Source organism: Salmo salar, chromosome 25 (assembly GCF_965601325.2).
Source record: "Salmo salar chromosome 25, fSalSal1, whole genome shotgun sequence".
Taxonomy (NCBI): Eukaryota; Metazoa; Chordata; class Actinopteri; order Salmoniformes; family Salmonidae; genus Salmo; species Salmo salar.
In genome coordinates this window covers 36,385,001-36,405,393 of record NC_138315.1, presented here as the reverse complement: position 1 = coordinate 36,405,393, position 20,393 = coordinate 36,385,001, and the positions used below count along the sequence as shown (strand labels likewise).

Below are 20,393 nucleotides of genomic sequence, written 5' to 3'. Positions count from 1 at the left end.
ACATCTCTATAGTATCTGTGGTGATTTGGGTGAGTTACTTACAGCCACAGAATATAGTCTAAATCCAATCCATTATCATTGTATTACATCATACTATTAGCTTCAAATCAATGAAGAAACACAAAACCACCAGGAGCGACTTCTCTATGAGTGTGAAAGGTTGTCTATTACCTTTTGGGGGTGTCCTCCTCTTCGCCAACTGGCTCGGGTCTCTCACCGAGGGGCGGACTGTTGCTGTGTGACCCGTTGCCATGGCAGCGCTGGTGGTTGCTCTCACGGGCGATGTCAGAGGCGTTCTGGATGACCAGGTGGTCGTAGGTGCACAGGCCCTGGTCTTCTGCCCCCTGGAGGAACCTCTGGATACTGCAGTCCTCTGTCGGCTGGGACAACAGTCTATGGCGCACACGCTGCCTGGCCAGCCAGCCACGGATCACTGACAGAGGATAGGGGGAAAGAGAGGGGTTAATAACACACAGACACACACACACACACAGGGATGCAAGTTGTTGTACCTTTCTGGCAGGTGATGATCTTCCTGTGTAGTTGGTGGCAGCGGTCGTTGAGCTGGTCAGCTTGCCAGTACCTCAGAAACACCTTACTGTTGCTCATCTGAGACAGAGACAGAGACAGAGACGAGACGAGAGAGAGGGGGCAGACAGACAGACAGACAGACAGACAGACAGACAGACAGACAGACAGACAGACAGACAGACAGACAGACAGACAGACAGACAGACAGACAGACAGACAGACAGACAGACAGACAGACAGACAGACAGACAGACAGACAGACAGACAGACAGACAGACAGACAGACAGACAGACAGACAGACAGACAGACAGACAGACAGACAGACAGACAGACAGACAGACAGACAGACAGACAGACAGACAGACAGACAGACAGACAGACAGACAGATAGATAGATAGATAGATAGATAGATAGATAGATAGATAGATAGATAGATAGATAGATAGATAGATAGATAGATAGATAGATAGATAGATAGATAGATAGATAGATAGATAGATAGATAGATAGATAGATAGATAGATAGATAGATAGATAGATAGATAGATAGATAGATAGATAGATAGATAGATAGATAGATAGATAGATAGATAGAGAGATAGAGAGATAGAGAGATAGAGAGACCAGGAGGGAGAGTTAGATAGAGAGACCGGGAGGGAGAGTTAGATAGAGAGACCGGGAGGGAGAGTTAGATAGAGAGACCGGGAGGGAGAGTTAGATAGAGAGACCGGGAGGGAGAGTTAGATAGAGAGACCGGGAGGGAGAGTTAGATAGAGAGACCGGGAGGGAGAGCGAGAGAGAGGGATCGGGTTCGGTCAGTTTAAGGCTATAATGAGTTCACTGTAGTTATACTGAACAAAAAAAAGATTTTACTGAGTTACAGTTCATATAAGGAAATCAGACACTTTTCAGTAGTCAGAACCTTAAAAGAGCGCAGACGGCCTCTGATCATTTATAAGGAAATCAGTCATTTGAAATAAATTCATAACACCCTAATCTATGGATTTCACCTGACTGGCCAGGGGTGTACCCATGGGGCACCAGGCCCAGCCAATCAGAATGTGTTTTTCCCCAGAAAAGGGCTTTAATTACAATCAGGATTACTCCTCAGCACCCGCCCTCAGACTACCCCACAGTTGAAGAAGCCGGATGTGAAGGTCCTAGGCTGGTTTGATTACACATGGTCTGCTGTTGTGAGCAGTGTTCCCTCGAAGCTGTGCGCATGCTCATGCGAGCAGTAGCCTCGAGACTGCCGCGGAGCTAACCGGGACTGTCCCGGAGCTAACCGAGACTGTCCCGGAGCTAACCGAGACTGTCCCGGAGCTAACCGAGACTGCCGCGGAGCTAACCGAGACTGCCGCGGAGCTAACCGAGACTGTCCCGGAGCTAACCGGGACTGCCGCAGAGATTTTGTTGGCGGCAGAACGCATCGGAGTAGGATTTTATTGCATTGACATGCACATTGACATGCACAACTCAACTGTACTCTACACAGACCGGTACTGCATAACCAATCAGAGCTGCAGTAGACCTATATGCAAATAGACCATTGCCATTTATGGATCTGTATGGATCTTTCTTTCTCTCGGAAGACCTGAGCCCTAGGACCATGCCTCAGGACTACCTGGCCTGATGACTCCTTGCTGTCCCCAGTCCACCTGGTCATGCTGCAGCTCCAGTTTCAACTGTTCTGCCTGCGGCTATAGAACCCTGACCTGTTCACCGGACGTGCTACCTGTCCCAGACCTGCTGTTTTCAACTCTCTAGAGACAGCAGGAGCAGTAGAGATAGTCTCAATGATCGGCTATGAAAAGCCAACTGACATTTACTCTTGAGGTGCTGACTTGTTGCACCCTCAACAACTACTGTGATTATTATTATTTGACCATGCTGGTCATTTATGAACATTTAAACATCTTGGCCATGTTCTGTTATAATCTCCAGCCAGCACAGCCAGAAGAGGACTGGCCACCCCTCATAGCCTGGTTCCTCTCTAGGTTTCTTCCTTGGTTTTGGCCTTTCTAGGGAGATTTTCCTAGCCACCGTTCTTCTACACCGGCATTGATTGCTGTTTGGGGTTTTAGGCTGGGTTTCTGTACAGCACGTTGTGATATCAGCTGATGTAAGAAGGGCTTTATAAATACATTTGATTTGAGACATTTATTTTGAACTGGACTGTATTTACAGCATGAGAGATCATGAGTAGATGCGCTTGTTTTGAGATCAAAGCCAGAGCTGCATGTAGCCATGTGTTCATATCCTTTTCTAGTTAGTGAGTTATTAACCCAGATATAGATCATTTGTAGTCAGCAACAGGGGAGTGATTGCTTCCTACAAGAGCACAAAAGGGGGTAGTTACCCTCTTCCTGGGGCGTGGTGTAAGGGTTGGTTTGTCCCACCTAGGACAGGTGCACAGGCCATGGGATAGACATGCTCCCACACACCCAGACTATTAATTCCTATATTCACCACTTGTCAGAAATGTGTGTGTGGGCCTGGGTGTGTGTGTGAGAAAGTAGGCATTGGGAGAGACTGTGTGTGTGTGTGTGTGTGTGTGTGTGTGTGTGTGTGTGTGTGTGTGTGTGTGTGTGTGTGTGTGTGTGTGTGTGTGTGTGTGTGTGGTGTGTGTGTGTGTGTGTGTGTGTGTGTGTGTGTGTCTCTAAAGGGTTGATTTAGTGGCAGCTGTAATAAGTTTTATCAGAAGTCCATGGGATTTCAAAATATAGTGGTCTGGGCTCAAAATATTCCTCTTCCCATCTTCTGTGTGGACAGACAGACAGGCAGACAGACAGACAGACAGACAGACAGACAGACAGACAGACAGACAGACAGACAGACAGACAGACAGACAGAGCAGCGACAGAAGTAGGGAAGCAGAGACAGCACCACACACCTGCCATCCTTGGAGTTTGCACTGCTGCAGAACAAAGCGACATTTCTCCTCTGATGAAAGCTTCTTCTTGTCAGCTAGAGTGGTGTCCACTAGGTCTCTGTACCTAAGACATAGACAGGACAGAAACCATCAGCACACAGCAAGTACACATCTTATACATTGGATCAATACATCAATTACAACAAATAATTTTCACATTTTATTGGTCACATACACATGATTAGCAGATGTTATTGCGAGTATAGTGAAATGCTTATGCTTCTAGATCCGACAGTGCAGCAGTATCTAACAGGTAATATCTAACAATTCCACAACAAAACCTAATATCTAACAAATTCCACAACAAAACCTAATATCTAACAATTCCACAACAAAACCTAATACACACAATCTAGTAAAGGAATGAGAATATATAAGTATAAAATATATGGATGAGCAGTGACAGAGCGGCGAAGATGCAATAGATAGTAAAGAATAGGTAGTGAAGGATACAGTATACAGCGTATACATATGAGATGAGTAATGCAAGATATGTAAACATTCTTAAAGTGGCATTATTAACCCTCCCGTTGTCCTGGGGTCAGAGTGACCCAGGCCCTGGGTTTCGAGGGGTCCCCGCTGCCCCGTGGTCAAAGTGACCCAGCCAGCACTAGCAAGGTGTATGTTTTAAAGTGAATAGTGTTCCATTTATTAAATTGGCCAATGATATCAAGTCTGTAGGTAAGCAGCCACCTCCCTGTGCTGGTGGCTGTTTAACAGTCAAATGGCCATGAGATAGAAGCTGTTTTTCAGTCTCTCTGTCCCAGCTTTGATGTACCTGTGCTGACCTCGCCTTCAGGATGGTAGAGGGGTGAACAGGCAGTGGCTCGGGTGGTTATTGTCCTTGAGGATCTTTTTGGCCTTCCTGTGACATCGGGTGTTGTAGGTGTCCTGGAGGGCAGGTAGTTTGCCCCCAGTGATGTGTTGTGCAGACCACCCTTTGGAGAACCCTGCGGTTGTGGGCGGTGCAGTTTCCGTACCAGGCGGTGATACAGCCTGACAGGATGCTCTCAATTGTGCACCTGTAAAAGTTAGTGAGGGTTTTCGGTAACAAGCCACATTTTTTCATTCTCCTGAGGTTGAAGAGGTGCTGTTGCGCCTTGTTCACCACACTGTCTGTGTGTGTGGACCATTTCAGTTTGTCGGTGATATGAACACAAAGGAACGTAAAACGTTGTACCTTCTCCACTACTGTCCCATCTGTGGATACGGGGGTGCTCCGTCTGCTGTTTCCTGAAGTCCACGATCATCTCTTTTGTTTTTTGCTGACATTGAGTGTGAGGTTATTTTCCTGACACCACACTCCGAGGGATCTCACCTCCTCCCTGTAGGCCGTCTCGTCGTTGTTGGTAATCAAGCCTACCACTGTAGTGTCGTCTGCAAACTTGATGGTTGAGTTGGAGGCGTGCATGGCCACGCAGTCGTGGGTGAACAAGGAGTACAGGAGGGGGCTGAGAACGCACCCTTGTGGGGCCCCAGTGTTGAGGATCAGCGGAACGGAGATGTTTCCTACCTTCACCACCTGGAGGCCACCCGTCAGGAAGTCCAGGACCCAGTGTTGAGGATCAGCGGAACGGAGATGTTTCCTACCTTCACCACCTGGAGGCCACCCGTCAGGAAGTCCAGGACCCAGTGGCACAGGGTGGGGTTGAGTCCCAGGGTCTCGAGCTTGATAACGAGTTTGAAGGGTACTATGGTGTTAAATGCTGAGCTGTAGTCGATGAATAGCATTCTTACATAGGTATTCCTCTTGTCCAGATGGGATTGGGTAGTGTGATGGCGATTGCGTCATATGCGGACCTATTGGGTCGGTAAGCAAATTGAAGTGGGTCTAGGGTGACAGGTGCCAGGAGGTGATATGATCCTTGACTAGTCTCTCAAAGCACTTCATGATGACAGAAGTGAGTGCTACAGGGCGAAAGTCATTCAGTTCAGTTACCTTAGCGTTCTTGGGAACAGGAACAACGGTGGCCATCTTGAAGCAAGTGGGGACAGCAGACTGGGATAGGGATTGATTGAATATGTCCGTAAACACAACAGCTGGCTGGTCTGCGCATGCTTAGAGGACGCGGCTGGGGATGCTGTCTGGGCCGGCAGCCGTTTAAATGTTTTACTCACGTTGGCCACGGAGAAGGAGAGCCCACAGTCTTTGGTAGCGGGCCGCGTCGGTGGCACTGTAATGTCCTCAAAGCGCACAAAAAAGTTGTTTAATTTGTCAGGAGGGGAAGGACTTCAGTGTGACACCGCCTAATGGCATCGCTTAATGGTAAGGCTCGGATTGGGGCTGGTTATGGCTCAGTCTGATCCTAGACTTGTGTCTCAGGCAGGTTATGAAGACTAGAACCACATACAGAAAATCTTTTCAGTTCTGGTGGGGCCTCTTGGATGACCCGCCCATTCAGAAACTAGAGGGGTCATAGGTTAATGGGGGTCAAAAGGCGGACCAGCTCCGTAGCATCTGTTCCTATTGGTGTTGCCAGGGGCAACCACTGCGTGAGAGGTCAGTTGGAAGAGGGGGAGGTATTGTTTTGGTTGAAGAGGAGAGGGACAGAGTGGGTCAGCTCTATATTGTGTTGTTAGAGACAGTCTTTGATCTTTTGTGTTTGGGTGGAGAGAACACTGGTAAGGGATGTCTGGACAACTTTAACAACATGAATAACATACAGTATATTAACACAGCTTGATTAATGTGGGAGATTTTAAGGGAATAACTTGCGGGTTGAGTAATTTGTTGGGCCTTATGTCATTGGAAAAGCCAATTAAAAGGGTTGACATTCCCATTCTTCAGTTGACCAAAAGATGTGCGGTGATCATTCTAGCAATAAACAAGCTGTTATGCGTTCTTCAGAGTCAGATAGTTACCCATATACACTGCTCTCTAAAGATAGGATGTAGTAAAGGTAGGCTCAGCTCGTCCCAGATCTGTGGTTAAGGTTGACTTCTACGCGGAGTACATTATCCAGGTGGGTGCTATACACTAGTGCATGCCCTAAGGTTTAATGACACGCTCATAGTAGCCTTTATCCAATTACAGTTCTCTGTCTGACTTCTCTGTGTGATCTGAACTTCCTCTGTTTCGTCGCCAGCTGATGTGTGACCCAGAGTGCAGACAGACAGGCTGTCCCTGTGTGATGATGTCACAGAGTGTCCCTGTTAAATGAGGCAAACCTAATGAGCAGATGGTCGGAGACATAAACCACTTGTATTGTCAAAGTGTGTGTGTGAACTGTGTGTGTCTGTGTTAGTGGCGTAAGGCGGTTTAGAGTAGTCTGGAGAAGTCCTGTCCAGAAAAACCTGTACTGTGTTTTTGTGTATGTGTGCATGTGCGTGTGTGTTTGTGTTGGTGTGCATATTTCAGTGTGTGCAAAATATGTTTGAATTAGAGGAGTGGGTTCTCTCTGAACTCTCCCTAACAATCTCTATGTAAGCTAATGTCCAGGCCTACATACAGCACTACAGTGTCCCCCAGGACTCATAAAACACAAAGGACCTCTGTAAACCCACAACCTCACCTGTACGGCTATGAACACTATCAATGGCCCCCAATTTTACAAGACTGAGGAGGGCCGTGTTGTATGGAGTCAGCTAGGTTGAAATAGCGCCTCTGATATGAGTTTAAATAAGGGGCAAAGGGGTCTGGGGGGGGCCCTACTTGACCAGGGGCCCATCAGTTGCCCCCAAACACTGAGTGTCATAAATTAAATAAAAGCAGGATGGTGATGTCTGGACTCTAACCCACTCTAACCCTCTCTAACCCTCTCTAACCCTCTCTAACCCTCTCTAACCCTCTCTAACCCTCTCTAACCCTCTCTAACCCTCTCTAACCCTCTCTAACCCACTCTAACCCTCTCTAACCCTCTCTAACCCTCTCTAACCCTCTCTAACCCTCTCTAACCCTCTCTAACCACTCTAACCCTCTCTAACCCTCTCTAACCCACTCTAACCCTCTCTAACCCTCTCTAACCCACTCTAACCCTCTTTAACCCTCTCTAACCCACTCTAACCCTCTCTAACCCACTCTAACCCTCTTTAACCCTCTCTAACCCACTCTAACCCTCTCTAACCCACTCTAACCCTCTTTAACCCTCTCTAACCCACTCTAACCCTCTCTAACCCACTCTAACCCTCTCTAACCCACTCTAACCCACTCTAACCCTCTCTAACCCACTCTAACCGTCTCTAACCCACTCTAACCCACTCTAACCCTCTTTAACCCTCTCTAACCCACTCTAACCCTCTCTAACCCACTCTAACCCACTCTAACCCTCTCTAACCCTCTCTAACCCTCTCTAACCCACTCTAACCCTCTCTAACCCACTCTAACCCACTCTAACCCTCTCTAACCCTCTCTAACCCTCTCTAACCCACTCTAACCCTCTCTAACCCTCTCTAACCCACTCTAACCCTCTCTAACCCACTCTAACCCTCTCTAACCCACTCTAACCCACTCTAACCCTCTCTAACCCACTCTAACCGTCTCTAACCCACTCTAACCCACTCTAACCCTCTCTAACCCACTCTAACCCTCTTTAACCCTCTCTAACCCACTCTAACCCTCTCTAACCCACTCTAACCCACTCTAACCCTCTCTAACCCACTCTAACCGTCTCTAACCCACTCTAACCCACTCTAACCCACTCGAACCCTCTCTAACCCTCTCTAACCCACTCTAACCCACTCTAACCCTCTCTAACCCACTCTAACCCACTCTAACCCACTCTAACCCTCTCTAACCAACTCTAACCCTCTCTAACCCTCTCTAACCCACTCTAACCCACTCGAACCCTCTCTAAAGCCCTAATGGCTGGTCACATTCATAACATGACACTTCACATGATATCAGTGTAGCTTACAGGCTTTGCTAACTAGCCAAGGGTTCTTCATCCACAGTGAGTTCCGTTGGAATTTAATGGTATTGGTCACTGATTACACAAAAGAGACTATTGCGCTATGTCCTGATTGTGGTTTCAACCAGAAACCTTAGAAAAAATAAGTATAGCTTGACTACAGTAAATCCAATAATAGCAACTTTACTTCCACAATCCAATAACTGACCCCTGACCTGAAGAAGTGTTTGCTAGTAAAAAGAAAAAAAAGCTCAGAAAGACATCAGAAATCAATGAAAGGGGGCAGGTTTACAAGAGTGCAAAGTTCAAGTGGTATTATCTGACCTTACACAGTGCTGTAATATAAACCTGTCCACAAAACACATACTGTATCAGAAATGACAAATAAAAGCAACAATAAAATAGATTAAACCATAAATCAATGCAGCTGAGCAGTCCATACTAATGCAATTGAGATATCTGAAGTCTGCAACCTCCCTCCCTCCCTGCCCCCCCCCCTACCTCCCTGTATCCATTCATTCATTCTAAACGTGTGTGTTGAGACCCGGGGGGAGAAGAGGGAGAGAGAGAGAGAGAGAGAGGGAGGGAGAGGGAGAGGGAGAGGGAGAGGGAGAGAGAGAGAGAGAGAGAGAAGAATGGCACAGGTCAGGGTGAATGGAGTATATATAGTCAGGGTGACTTGGAGTATAAACACACGTGCGCAAAGAAAAAGACACAAAAAACATACACACAAACATACAAAATGTACACATACAGTGCCTTCGGAAAGTATTCATAACCTTTGACTTGTTCCACATTTTGTTATTTTACAGCCTTATTCTTGAATAGATTACATTTTTTTTTACCTTAGCTATCTACACAAAATACCCTATAATGACGAAGTGAAAACAGGGTTACATTTTTTTTGTTGCAAATGTATCCAAAAACAAAAAACAGAAATACCTTATTTACATAAGTATTCAGACCCTTTGCTATGAGACTTGAAATTGAGCTCAGAAGCATCCTGTTTCCATTGATCATCTTTGAGATGTTTCTGCAACTTGATTGGAGTTCACCTGTGGTAAATTTAATTGATTGGACATGATTTGGAAAGTCACACACCTGTCTATATAAGGTCCCACAGTCGACAGTGCATGTCAGAGCAAAACCAAAGCCATGAGGTCGAAGGAATTGTCCGTAGAGATCGAGACAGGATTGTGTTGAGGCACAGATCTGGGGAAGGGTACCAAAACATTTCTGCAGCATTGAAGGTCCCCAAGAACACAGTGACCTCCATTATTCTTAAATGGAACAAGTTTGGAACCACCAAGGCTCTTACTAGAGCTGGCCACCGAGCAAACTGAGCAATCGGGGGAGAAAGGCCTTCGTCATGGAGATGATCAAGAACCTGACAGTCACTTTGACAGAGCTCTAGAGTTCCTCTGTGGAGATGGGAGAACCTTCCAGAAGGACAACCATCTCTGCAGCACTCCTCCAATCAGGCCTTTATGGTAGAGTGGCCAGGCAGAAGCCACTCATCAATTAAAAGCACACGACAGCCCACTTAGAGTTTGCCAAAAGACACCTAAAGACTCTCAGAACATGAGAAACAAGATTCTCTGGTCTGATGAAACCAAGATGGAACTCTCTGGCCTGAATGCCAAGCGTTACATCTGGAGGAAACCTGGCACCATCCCTACAGTGAGGCATGGTGGTGGCAGCATCATGCTTTGGGGATGTTTTTCAACGGCAGGGACTGGGAGACTTGTCATGATCAAGGGAATGATGACCGAAGCAAAGTACAGAGAGATCCTTGATGAAAATCTGCTCCAGAGTGCTCAGAACCTCAGACTGGGGTGAAGGTTTACCTTCCAACAGGATAACAACCATAAGCACACAGCCAAGACAATGCAGGAGTGGCTTCGGGACAAGTCTCTGAATGTCCTTGAGTGGCCAGAGACCTGAAAAAACTGTGCAGCAACACTCCCCATCCAACCTGACAGAGCTTGAGAGGATTTGCAGAGAGGAATGTGAGAAACTCCCCAAATACAGGTGTGCCAAGCTTGTAGCTTCATACCGAAGAAGACTCAAGGCAGTAATCACTGCCAAAGGTGCTACATCAAAGTACTGAGTAAATGGTCTGAATACTTGTATAAATGTAAATGTTATATTTCAGTTTTATTTTTAATGCATTTGCAAAAATGTCTAAAAACCAGTTTTTTCTTTGTCATTATGGGTGTTGTGTGTAGATTGAAAAAAACGATTTAATACATTTTAGAATAAGGCTATAACGTAACAAAATGTGGAAAAGTCAAGGGATCTTGAATACTTTCTGAATGAACTGTGCATGGACTGACATCCTTACATCCATCTGCAACTATACAGACACAAAACTTGTTCAAAAAGCAAAGCTCAACAGGAATGGAGGAGCCTCATAATGACGTCTTAAAGTCTCCTAAATTACGGCAGACTCTATTCTGACGTTTCCAAATGTGTTTTGAAAATGGTATCATCCCTTCAACTGGGTACAAAGCTATCATTAAACCAATCCCAAAGTCATCAAAGAATGATTCAGGGGTCCCATTAAATTACAAACACATCAGCCTTATTAGCACAGTCTGCATGTTATACTCTGGGATGCTAAACAACAGGTTGACTCAGTATTTAGAAACGTCAGAATTACTTGTACATGAGCAGAATGGGTTTCGTAAAACATGGCTTGTATAGATTTACACTGCATTCAGAAAGTATTCACACCCCTTGACTTTTTCCACATTTTGTTTTGTTACAGCCTGAATTTAAAATAGATTCAATTGAAAAAAAATTGTCACTGGCCTACACACAACATTCCATAATGTCAAAGTGAAAGCATATTTTTTGAGATTTTTCAAATGAATTGACATTTTGGATATATAACGACGGAATTAATTGAACAAAAGGACCATTTGTGATGTTTATGGTACATATTGGAGTGCCAACAGAGGAAGCTCGTCAAAGGTAAGGCATGAATTATATCGTTATTTCTGAGTTTTCAGTCGCGCCTGGCTTGATGAAATATGTTTGTCTGTGTTTGTTTGATGGGGTGCTGTCCTCAGATAATAGTATGGTTTGCTTTCGCCGTAAAGTATTTTTGAAATCTGACACGGTGGCTAGATTAACCTGTTAGGGCTAGGGGGCAGTATTTACACGGCCGGATAAAAAACGTACCCGATTTAATCTGGTTATTACTACTGCCCAGAAACTAGAATATGCATATAATTATTGGCTTTGGATAGAAAACACCCTAAAGTTTCTAAAACTGTTTGAATGGTGTCTGTGAGTATAACAGAACTCACATGGCAGGCAAAAGCCTGAGAAGATTCTGTACAGGAAGTACCCTCTCTGACCATTCCTTGGGCTTCTTGGCTCTGTTTATTGAAAATGTAGGATCTTTGCTGTAACGTGACACTTCCTACGGCTCCCATAGGCTCTCAGAACCCGGGAAAAAGCTGAATGATGTAATTCCAGCCGCTGGCTGAAAAACTTTAGCGCCTTTGGTTAAGTGGTCTATCAGAGTACAATGAGCTGAGGCGCGTGCACGGGGCGACACCATGTTTTTATTTTCTCTCTCTTTGTAGTAAAACACAGATTCCCGGTCGGAATATTATCGCATTTTTACGAGAAAAATGGCATAAAAATTGATTTTAAACAGCGGTTGACATGCTTCGAAGTACGGTAATGGAATATTTAGAATTTTTTTGTCACGAAACGCGTCGGGCGCATAACCCTTATTTACCCTTTCGGATAGTGTCTTGAACGCACAAACAAAACGCCGCTATTTGGATATAACTATGGATTATTTGGGACCAAACCAACATTTGTTATTGAAGTATAAGTCCTGGGAGTGCATTCTGACGAAGAACAGCAAAGGTAATAACATTTTTCTTATAGTAAATCTGACTTTGGTGAGGGCTAAACTTGGTGGGTGTGTAAATAGCTAGCCCTGTGATGCCGGGCTATCTACTTAGAATATTGCAAAATGTGCTTTCACCGAAAACCTATTTTAAAATCGGACATAGCGAGTGCATAGAGGAGTTCTGTATCTATAATTCTTAAAATAATTGTTATGTTTTTTATGAACGTTTATCGTGAGTAATTTAGTAAATTCACCGGAAGTTTGCGGGGGTATGCTAGTTCTGAACGTCACATGCTAATGTAAAAAGCTGGTTTTTGATATAAATATGAACTTGATTGAACAAAACATGCATGTATTGTATAACATAATGTCCTAAGATTGTCATCTGATGAAGATCATCAAAGGTTAGTGCTGCATTTAGCTGTGATTTGGGTTTATGTGACATTCTATGCTAGCTTGAAAAATGGGTGTCTGATTATTTCTGGCTGGGTACTCTGCTGACATAATCTAATGTTTTGCTTTCGTTGTAAAGCCTTTTTGAAATCGGACAGTGTGGTTAGATTAACGAGAGTCTTGTCTTTAAAATGCTGTAAAATAGTCATATGTTTGAGAAATTGAAGTAATAGCATTTCTAAGGTATTTGAATAACGCGCCACGGGATTCCACTGGCTGTTACGCAGGTGGGACGAAATCGTCCCACTGGCCCTAGAGAAGTTAACAAGAAGTTCAGCTTTAATTTGGTGTATTGCACTTGTGAATGTATGAAAGTTAAATATTTTTAATAATTTTGGCACTCTGCCATTTCACCGGATTTTGTCAAACCGATCCCGTTAACGGGATTTGAGCCATAAATGAAGGATTAGCCCCTTTTTAAAAATGTTTTGCCTAAAATGACATACCCAAATCTAACTGCCTGTAGCTCAGGCCCTGAAGCAAGGATATGCATATTCTTGGTACCATTTGAAAGGAAACACTTTGAAGTTTATGGAAATGTGAAAGGAATGTAGTAGAATATAACACAATAGATCTGGTAAAAGATAATACCAAGAAAAAAACAACCTTTCTTTTGTATTTTTTTGTGTACCACCATTGAAATGCAAGAGAAAGGCCATAATGTATTATTCCAGCCCAGGTGCTAATGACATTTTGACCACTAGATGGCATCAGTGTATGTCTAAAGTTTTAGACTGATCCAATGAAGCCTTTCATTTATGTTCAAAATGTTGTATCAAGACTGCCCAAATGTGCCTAATTTGTTTATTAATAACTTTTCATGTTCAAAATTGTGCACTCTCCTCAAACAATAGCATGGTATTCTTTCACTGTAATAGCTACTGTAAACTGGACAGTGCAGGTTAGAATAACAAGAATTTAAGATTTCTGCCAATATCAGATATGTCTATGTCCTGGTAAATTTGGTTGTTACTTACTACCTCATGCTAATCGCATTAGCCTACATAAGCTCAACCGTCCCGCAGGGGACCCACCGATCCAAAAGAAGATTTATTAACATGATTTTTTAATGATTACCTCATCTCTGAACCCCACACATATAATTAAATGTAAGGTTCCTCAGTAGAGCAGTGAATTTCAAACACAGATTCAACCACAAAGACCAGGGAGGTTTTCCAATGGCTTGAAAATAAAGAGAAAGGGGAAGGGAAGGGCACCTTTTGGTAGATGCGTAAAAAAGCAAACATTCAATATCCCTTTGAGCATGGTGAAGTTATTAATTACACTTTGGATGGTGTATCAATACACCCAGTCACTACAAAGATACAGGCGTCCTTCTTAACTCGGTTGCCGGAAAAGGAAGAAAGATACTCAGGGATTTTACCATGAGGCCAATGGGGACTTTAAAACAGTTACATGGCTGTGATAGGAGAAAACTGTGGATGGATCAACAACATTGTAGTTACTCCACAAAACTAACCTAACTGACAGAGTGAAAAGGAAGCCTACGCAGAATAAAAATATTCCAAAACATGTATCCTGTTTGCAAAAAGGCACTAAAGTAATACTGCAAGAAATGTGGCAAAGTAAGTTAACTTTTTGTCCTGATTACAAAGTGTTCTGTTTGGGGCAAATCCAATACAACACATTATTGAGTACCGTGCTCCCTTTTTTCAAGCATAGTGGTGGCTGCATCATGTTATGGGTATGCTTGTAATCGTTAAGGAGTTTTTCAGGAAAAAAATGGAATGGAATGGAGCTAAGCACAGGCAAAATCCTAGAGGAAAACCGGGTTCAGTCTGCTTTCCACCAGACACTGGGAGATTAATTCACCTTTTAGCAGGACAACAACCTAAATCAAAAGGCCAAATCTACACTGGAGTTGCTTACAAAGAAGACAGTGAATGTTCCTGAGTGTCCGAGTTACAGTTTTGACTTAAATCTGCATGAAAATCTATGGCAAGACTTGAAAATGGTTGTCTAGCAACGATCAACTGTCACGCCTGCTCCCGCTGTCCCGCTCAGGTGCTTGACGTAGCCGGTCTACTAACCACTGGTCCTGGCAACCCACATTACGCGTTCCTGTACACCATCATTATGCACACCTGCATCCCATCGTTATGCACACCTGAACTTCATCATTACCATGGTTACTTCCCCTTTATTTAGCCCTCAGTAGCCTTAGTCTTCAGGCAGTATTGGTTTTTTTCCCGTTCAGTACGCTTCTCCTGTTTTGAATATTCTTCATGTTTCTTATTATTAAACTCACCTTCTGCACCTGCTTCCTGACTCCTAGTGTATATGTTACATCAACAACCAATTTGACAGAGCTTGAATACATTTGAAAAGAATATGGGAAAATATTGTACAATCCAGGATGTGGATAGCTACCCAGAAAGACTCACAGCTGTAATCGCTGCCAAAGGTGATTCTAGCATGTATTGACTCAGGTGTGTGAATACTTACGTAAATGAGATATTTCTGAATTTAATTTTCAATACATTTTCAAAAATGTCATAAAACATGTTTTCACTTTGTCATTATGAAGTATTGTGTGTAGATGGGTTAGAAAAAGAATCAATTTAATCAATTTTTTATTCAGTCTGTAACACAACAAAATGTCTCAATGGGTATAAACACTTTCTGAAGGCACTGTAAACTGTATCCACTGTGATTACAGCCAGACTACAAGAATGTAAACCTACATATGTTTTGTTGATTTCCAAAAGGCCTTTGCTTGGGTAAATAGAGATCTTCTTGCTTTTAAACGTATAAATGCTGGGGTGGATGCAATTAAATCTCGATGTAGAGGTCCCGTCTCCTGTATACAGGTAAATGAGTTGAAGACTGGATGGTTTCTGTTTGGAGTCAAACAAGGAAATGTGTTTTCCCCAACTTTGTTTGCCCTTTTGGTGAATGACTTGGCCCAGCAAATCAAGCACGCTAACCATGGAGTTAAATTATATGACCTGACCCTGGGGATACTATTGTATGCAGATTATATTGTCATCCTTGCAGAGTGAGTTTGATCGGCAAGGTATGTTGAACACTGTCAATCTCTGGTGTACAAAATGGAGATGAATGATTAACCAAGATAAACCCAGGTAAAACCCAGATTAAGGGTAAACTAAGAAGTATTCATACCTCGCCTACGGAGAGTGTGATCACACAGGTTTTTTATTTGATTTTGTAATTAAGGAACAATGCCCCTAAACTACACTTGCTCATATACGAACACCTTCCTAATATTGAGTTGCACCCTCTCAGAACAGCCTCAATGTGTCAGGGCATGGATTCTACAAGGTGTCGAAAGCGTTCCACAGGGATGCAGGCCCATGTTGACTCCAATACTTCCCACAGTTGTGTCAAGTTGGCTGGATGTCCATTGGGTGGTTGACCATTCTTGATACACACAGGAAACTGTTGAGCATGAAAAACCCAGCAGTGTTGCAGTTTTTGACTCAAACCGGTGCGCCTGGCACATACTACCATAGTAGTTCAAAGGCATTTAAATGTTTTGTCTTGCCCATTCACCCTGTGAATGGCACACATACACAATCCATGTCACAATTGTCTCAAGGCTTAACAATCCTTCTTTAACCTGTCTCCTCCCCTTGATCTACACTGATTGAAGTGGATTTTCAAGTGACATCAATAAGGGATCATAGCTTTCACCTGGATTCACTTGGTCAGTCTATGTCATGGAAAGATCAGGTTTTAATCATGTTTTGTACGCTCCGTGTATATACCTTAGATTACTTTTTGATGAATGTATGACCTTTGAGGAGGGTATAAAGACCTATAACAGAGTCTGCTGGTAGAGCATTGGGGTCAACTTAAAATCTGTCAAGACCTTGGCTATCGTAAATATTCATCGCTCTATAATTCATGTGTCTGTCCTATTCTGAACTCCTGAAATCTGGGGTTTGAAAGAATCCAAAACAGCAAACTCTTTCAGAATAGAGCCATACAATGTTTTCTGGGAGTGCAGAAGTTTTCCCCAAGCCTAGCTATTGAAGGAGACATGGGTTGGGAGACCTGTGAAGTAAAACAGAGGGGTGAAATGATTAGGTTATGGAACCGCCTTATCAATATGCCAGAATAACAAAAAAGGTTTTCAACTTGGATAAAACACATAATTACAATTACTCAATGCCACATTTCAGGAAGCTGATCTACAACACATATTTAGAAACAAGTTACGATGCAATGTCAAGATGATCAAACATATTGTAAGTTAACCTTTAACCACAAAGAAAAATGGTTGAATGATATATCGCTTAAACGACAGGTATATAAGGGGCAGCAGGTAGCCTAGTGGTTAAAAGCATTGGGCCATTAACTGAAAGAGTGCTGGTTCAAATCCCAGAACTGACTAGGTGAAAAAATTATTGATAATCATGAATAGATTGTGAATAACGATGAGTTGTTAGGCATACAGGGGCACAACAATCACACCTCCCTTGTTATTGGTAATGATGAGGTTAGCATGTTTTCTGGTAGACTTTGAACAGCATCTCACTCATCATGATTCATTCATGAATTTTCTTAATCATGGCATTATCAGGATTAATTTAGAAGTGTTCAGAAACATCTTATCAACTTACTTATAAAGAAAATTACTCCAGTCATGTTTCACCATTCAATTCCTATTGGGCAAAACATATTAAAAAACACAACCAAACCAAACGGAATGCATCCAACGAGATTGTAGAGTCACAAGCTTGATCTAGACATTGCATGCTAGGAATATGGGACCAAATACTAAACATTTGACTATTTTAATACAGTTTAAGTGAATTTGTGCAAATACTTATAATAAATTCTTCAAATGGGGGGACTAGATACATAAAGTACTTTAATTTCTAAACGTCAAAACAGATATGTATGAAAATACCCTCAAATAAAAGGTGACATTCTGTCCTGTCACCTCATATGAAATATTTGACCTCAAATCCAAAATGTTTGAGTATAGAGACAAATGTGTTTAGTTCAGTGTGGAGAATGTTAATTGAGTATGGCAGAGTATGGCAGTCGCTATACCCTAGCTCAACACCAACACTTTAAAATAAGCTACTCATATCATTCCAATCCCGACTAATAGGCAAATACAGTTAAACGGGATTAGGGGCTGACTTTAGGACCATGCGGACGGCTCAGAGCTGACAGGCAGGCTATTTGCCCAGCTGGCTGAGAGCACTGAGGTATGGCGCCCATCGACGTAGCTACACTGAACAGCACAACATTTCTCTCAAAACAGTGCAACGATGGAAGATGGCTGTAGTAGATGGTCCATGGCTAGGTAACTGCTGTTTGACTTGACATGAAACTAAACTTGTGTTTTTATCCCGGTGCTGAGTTAGTGCATACAGTAGCAGCTAATTGCTGTGTGGCATGTGTTTGTAAAATGTTAAGTCCCCTATCGACTGAGGTGAAGGACTCATTCAAGGTGATAATGGCTGGAGTCAATTTTGCTTGTTTTTGCTGTTCCAAAAATAGCATTTTAGAGTTTGTTGTGTAGAAATGTAGTAAATGAGCTTCTGTTGTATACAAATTCCTTGGAGGGAATACCCGAGGTTTAGCTGAAACTACACCCCTCATATGGAGGGGAGTGTATTCAGAAAGTATTTATACCCCTTGACTTATTCCACATGTTGTTGTGTTACAGCCTGAATTCAAAATGGATTAAATATATTTTTTCCTCACCCATCTACACACAATACCCCATAATGACATAGATTATTTTTTAAATGTTTGCAAATTTATTGAAAACAAAATACAGAAATACCTCATTTATATAAGTATTTACACCCTTGAGTCAATACTATGTAGAAGCACACCTTTGGCAGTGATTACAGCTGTGAGTCTTTCTGGGCAAGTCTTTCTACACATGGATTGTGCAACATTTGCCCATTACTCTTTTCAAAATTCTTAGAGCTCTGTCAAATTGGTTGTTGATCTGTCACGCCCTGACCTGAGAGAGACGGTTTATTTCTCTATTTTGTTAGGTCAGGGTGTGGGGTGGGCATTCTATGTTTTATATTTCTATGTTTTGGCCAGGTATCGTTTCCAATCAGAGGCAGCTGCCTATCGTTGTCTCTGATTGGGAACCATACTTATGCAGCCCTTTTTCCCTCCTTGAGTTGTGGGATCTTATTTTTGTACTGCTCGGTAAAGCCTGCAAGACGTGATGTTTATTATTTTGTTTAAGTGTTCTGAGTAAAAATAAATATCAAGATGAACACTTACCACGCTGCACCTTGGTCTACTCCTTTGGACAACCGTTACATGATCATTACTAGACAACTATTTTCAGGTCTTACCACAGATTTTCAAGTAGATTTAAGTCAAAACTGTAACTCGGCCACTCAGGAACATTCACTGTCTTCTTGGTAAGCGACTCCAGTGAAGATTTGGCCTTTTGTTTTAGATTATTGTCCTGCTGAAAGGCGAATTAATCTCCCAGTGCCTGGTGGAAAGCAGAATGAACCCGGTTTTCCTCTAGGAATTTGCCTGTGCTTAGTTCCATCCATTTATTTTTTATCTTGAAAAACTCCTTAATGATTACAAGCATACCCATAACATGATGCAGCCACCACTATGCTTGAAAATATGGAGAGTGGTACTCAGTAATGTGTTGTATTGTATTTGACCCAAACATAACACATTGTATTCAGGACAAAAAGTTAATGGCAATGTCACATTTTAAGCAGTATCATTTTAGTGCCTTGTTGCAAACTGGATGCATGTTTTGGAATATTTTTATTCTCTGTCAATTAGGTTAGTATTGTGGAATAGCTACATTGTTGTTGATCCATCCTCAGTTTTCTCCTTTAACAGCCATTAAACTTGGTAACTGTTTTAAAGTCCCCATTGGCCTCATGGTGAAATCCCTGAAAGGTTTTCTTCCTCTCCGGTGCCTGATTTAGGACGGACGCCTGTATCTTTGAAGTGACTGGGTGTATTGATACACAATTCAAAGTGTAATTAATAACTTCACCATGCTCAAAGGTATATTCAATGTCTACTTTTTTTTCTACCAATTGGTGCCCTTCTTCGCAAGGCATTGGAAAACCTCCCTGGTCTTTGTGGTTGAATCTGTGTTTGACTGTTTTCTTAACTGAGGGACGTTACAGTTAATTATATGTTTGGGGTACATGTTAAACACTATTATTGCACACAGAGTGAGTTCATGCAACTTATTATGCGACCTGAATGACCTGAATGAATCGTAAATTATGATGAGTCACAAAGTTACAGACGCACAAATATAGTACCCACCTAAAAATGCTAACCTTGTAATGGTGAGAGGTTAGCATGACTTAGGAGAATGATATAAAATGCGAACCTCCCTGTTATTGTAATGGTGAGAGGTTAGCATGACTTGGGGGAATGATATAAAATGCTAATCTCCCCTGTTATTATAATGGTGAGAGGTTAGCATGACTTGGGGGAATGATATAAAATGCTAATCTCCCCTGTTATTATAATGGTGAGAGGTTAGCATGACTTGGGGGAATGATATAAAATGCTAACCTCCCCTGTTATTATAATGGTGAGAGGTTAGCATGACTTGGGGGAATGATATAAAATGCTAATCTCCCCTGTTATTATAATGGTGAGAGGTTAGCATGACTTAGGGGAATGATATAAAATGCTAACCTCCTCTGTTATTGTAATGGTGAGAGGTTAGCATGTCTTGGGGTTATGACATTTGTGCGTTTGTAACTTTCTCACTCATCATTATTCAAGAT

At 42.6% G+C, this 20,393-nt stretch overlaps 1 protein-coding gene across 1 annotated transcript in view; it reads right to left on the bottom strand.

Annotated features, from left to right (window-relative positions):
- Positions 1-20,393, bottom strand: part of LOC106595389 (unconventional myosin-XVI) — a 255,328-nt gene that overhangs the window by 57,643 nt on the left and 177,292 nt on the right. Inside the window, exons 28-30 of the mRNA XM_082969131.1 lie at positions 3,427-3,529; positions 513-609; positions 172-433 (exon numbers count right to left, since the gene is read on the bottom strand). Of these exons, the coding sequence (XP_082825257.1) occupies positions 172-433; positions 513-609; positions 3,427-3,529 (462 nt within the window). The remainder of the gene's footprint in view (positions 1-171; positions 434-512; positions 610-3,426; positions 3,530-20,393) is intronic.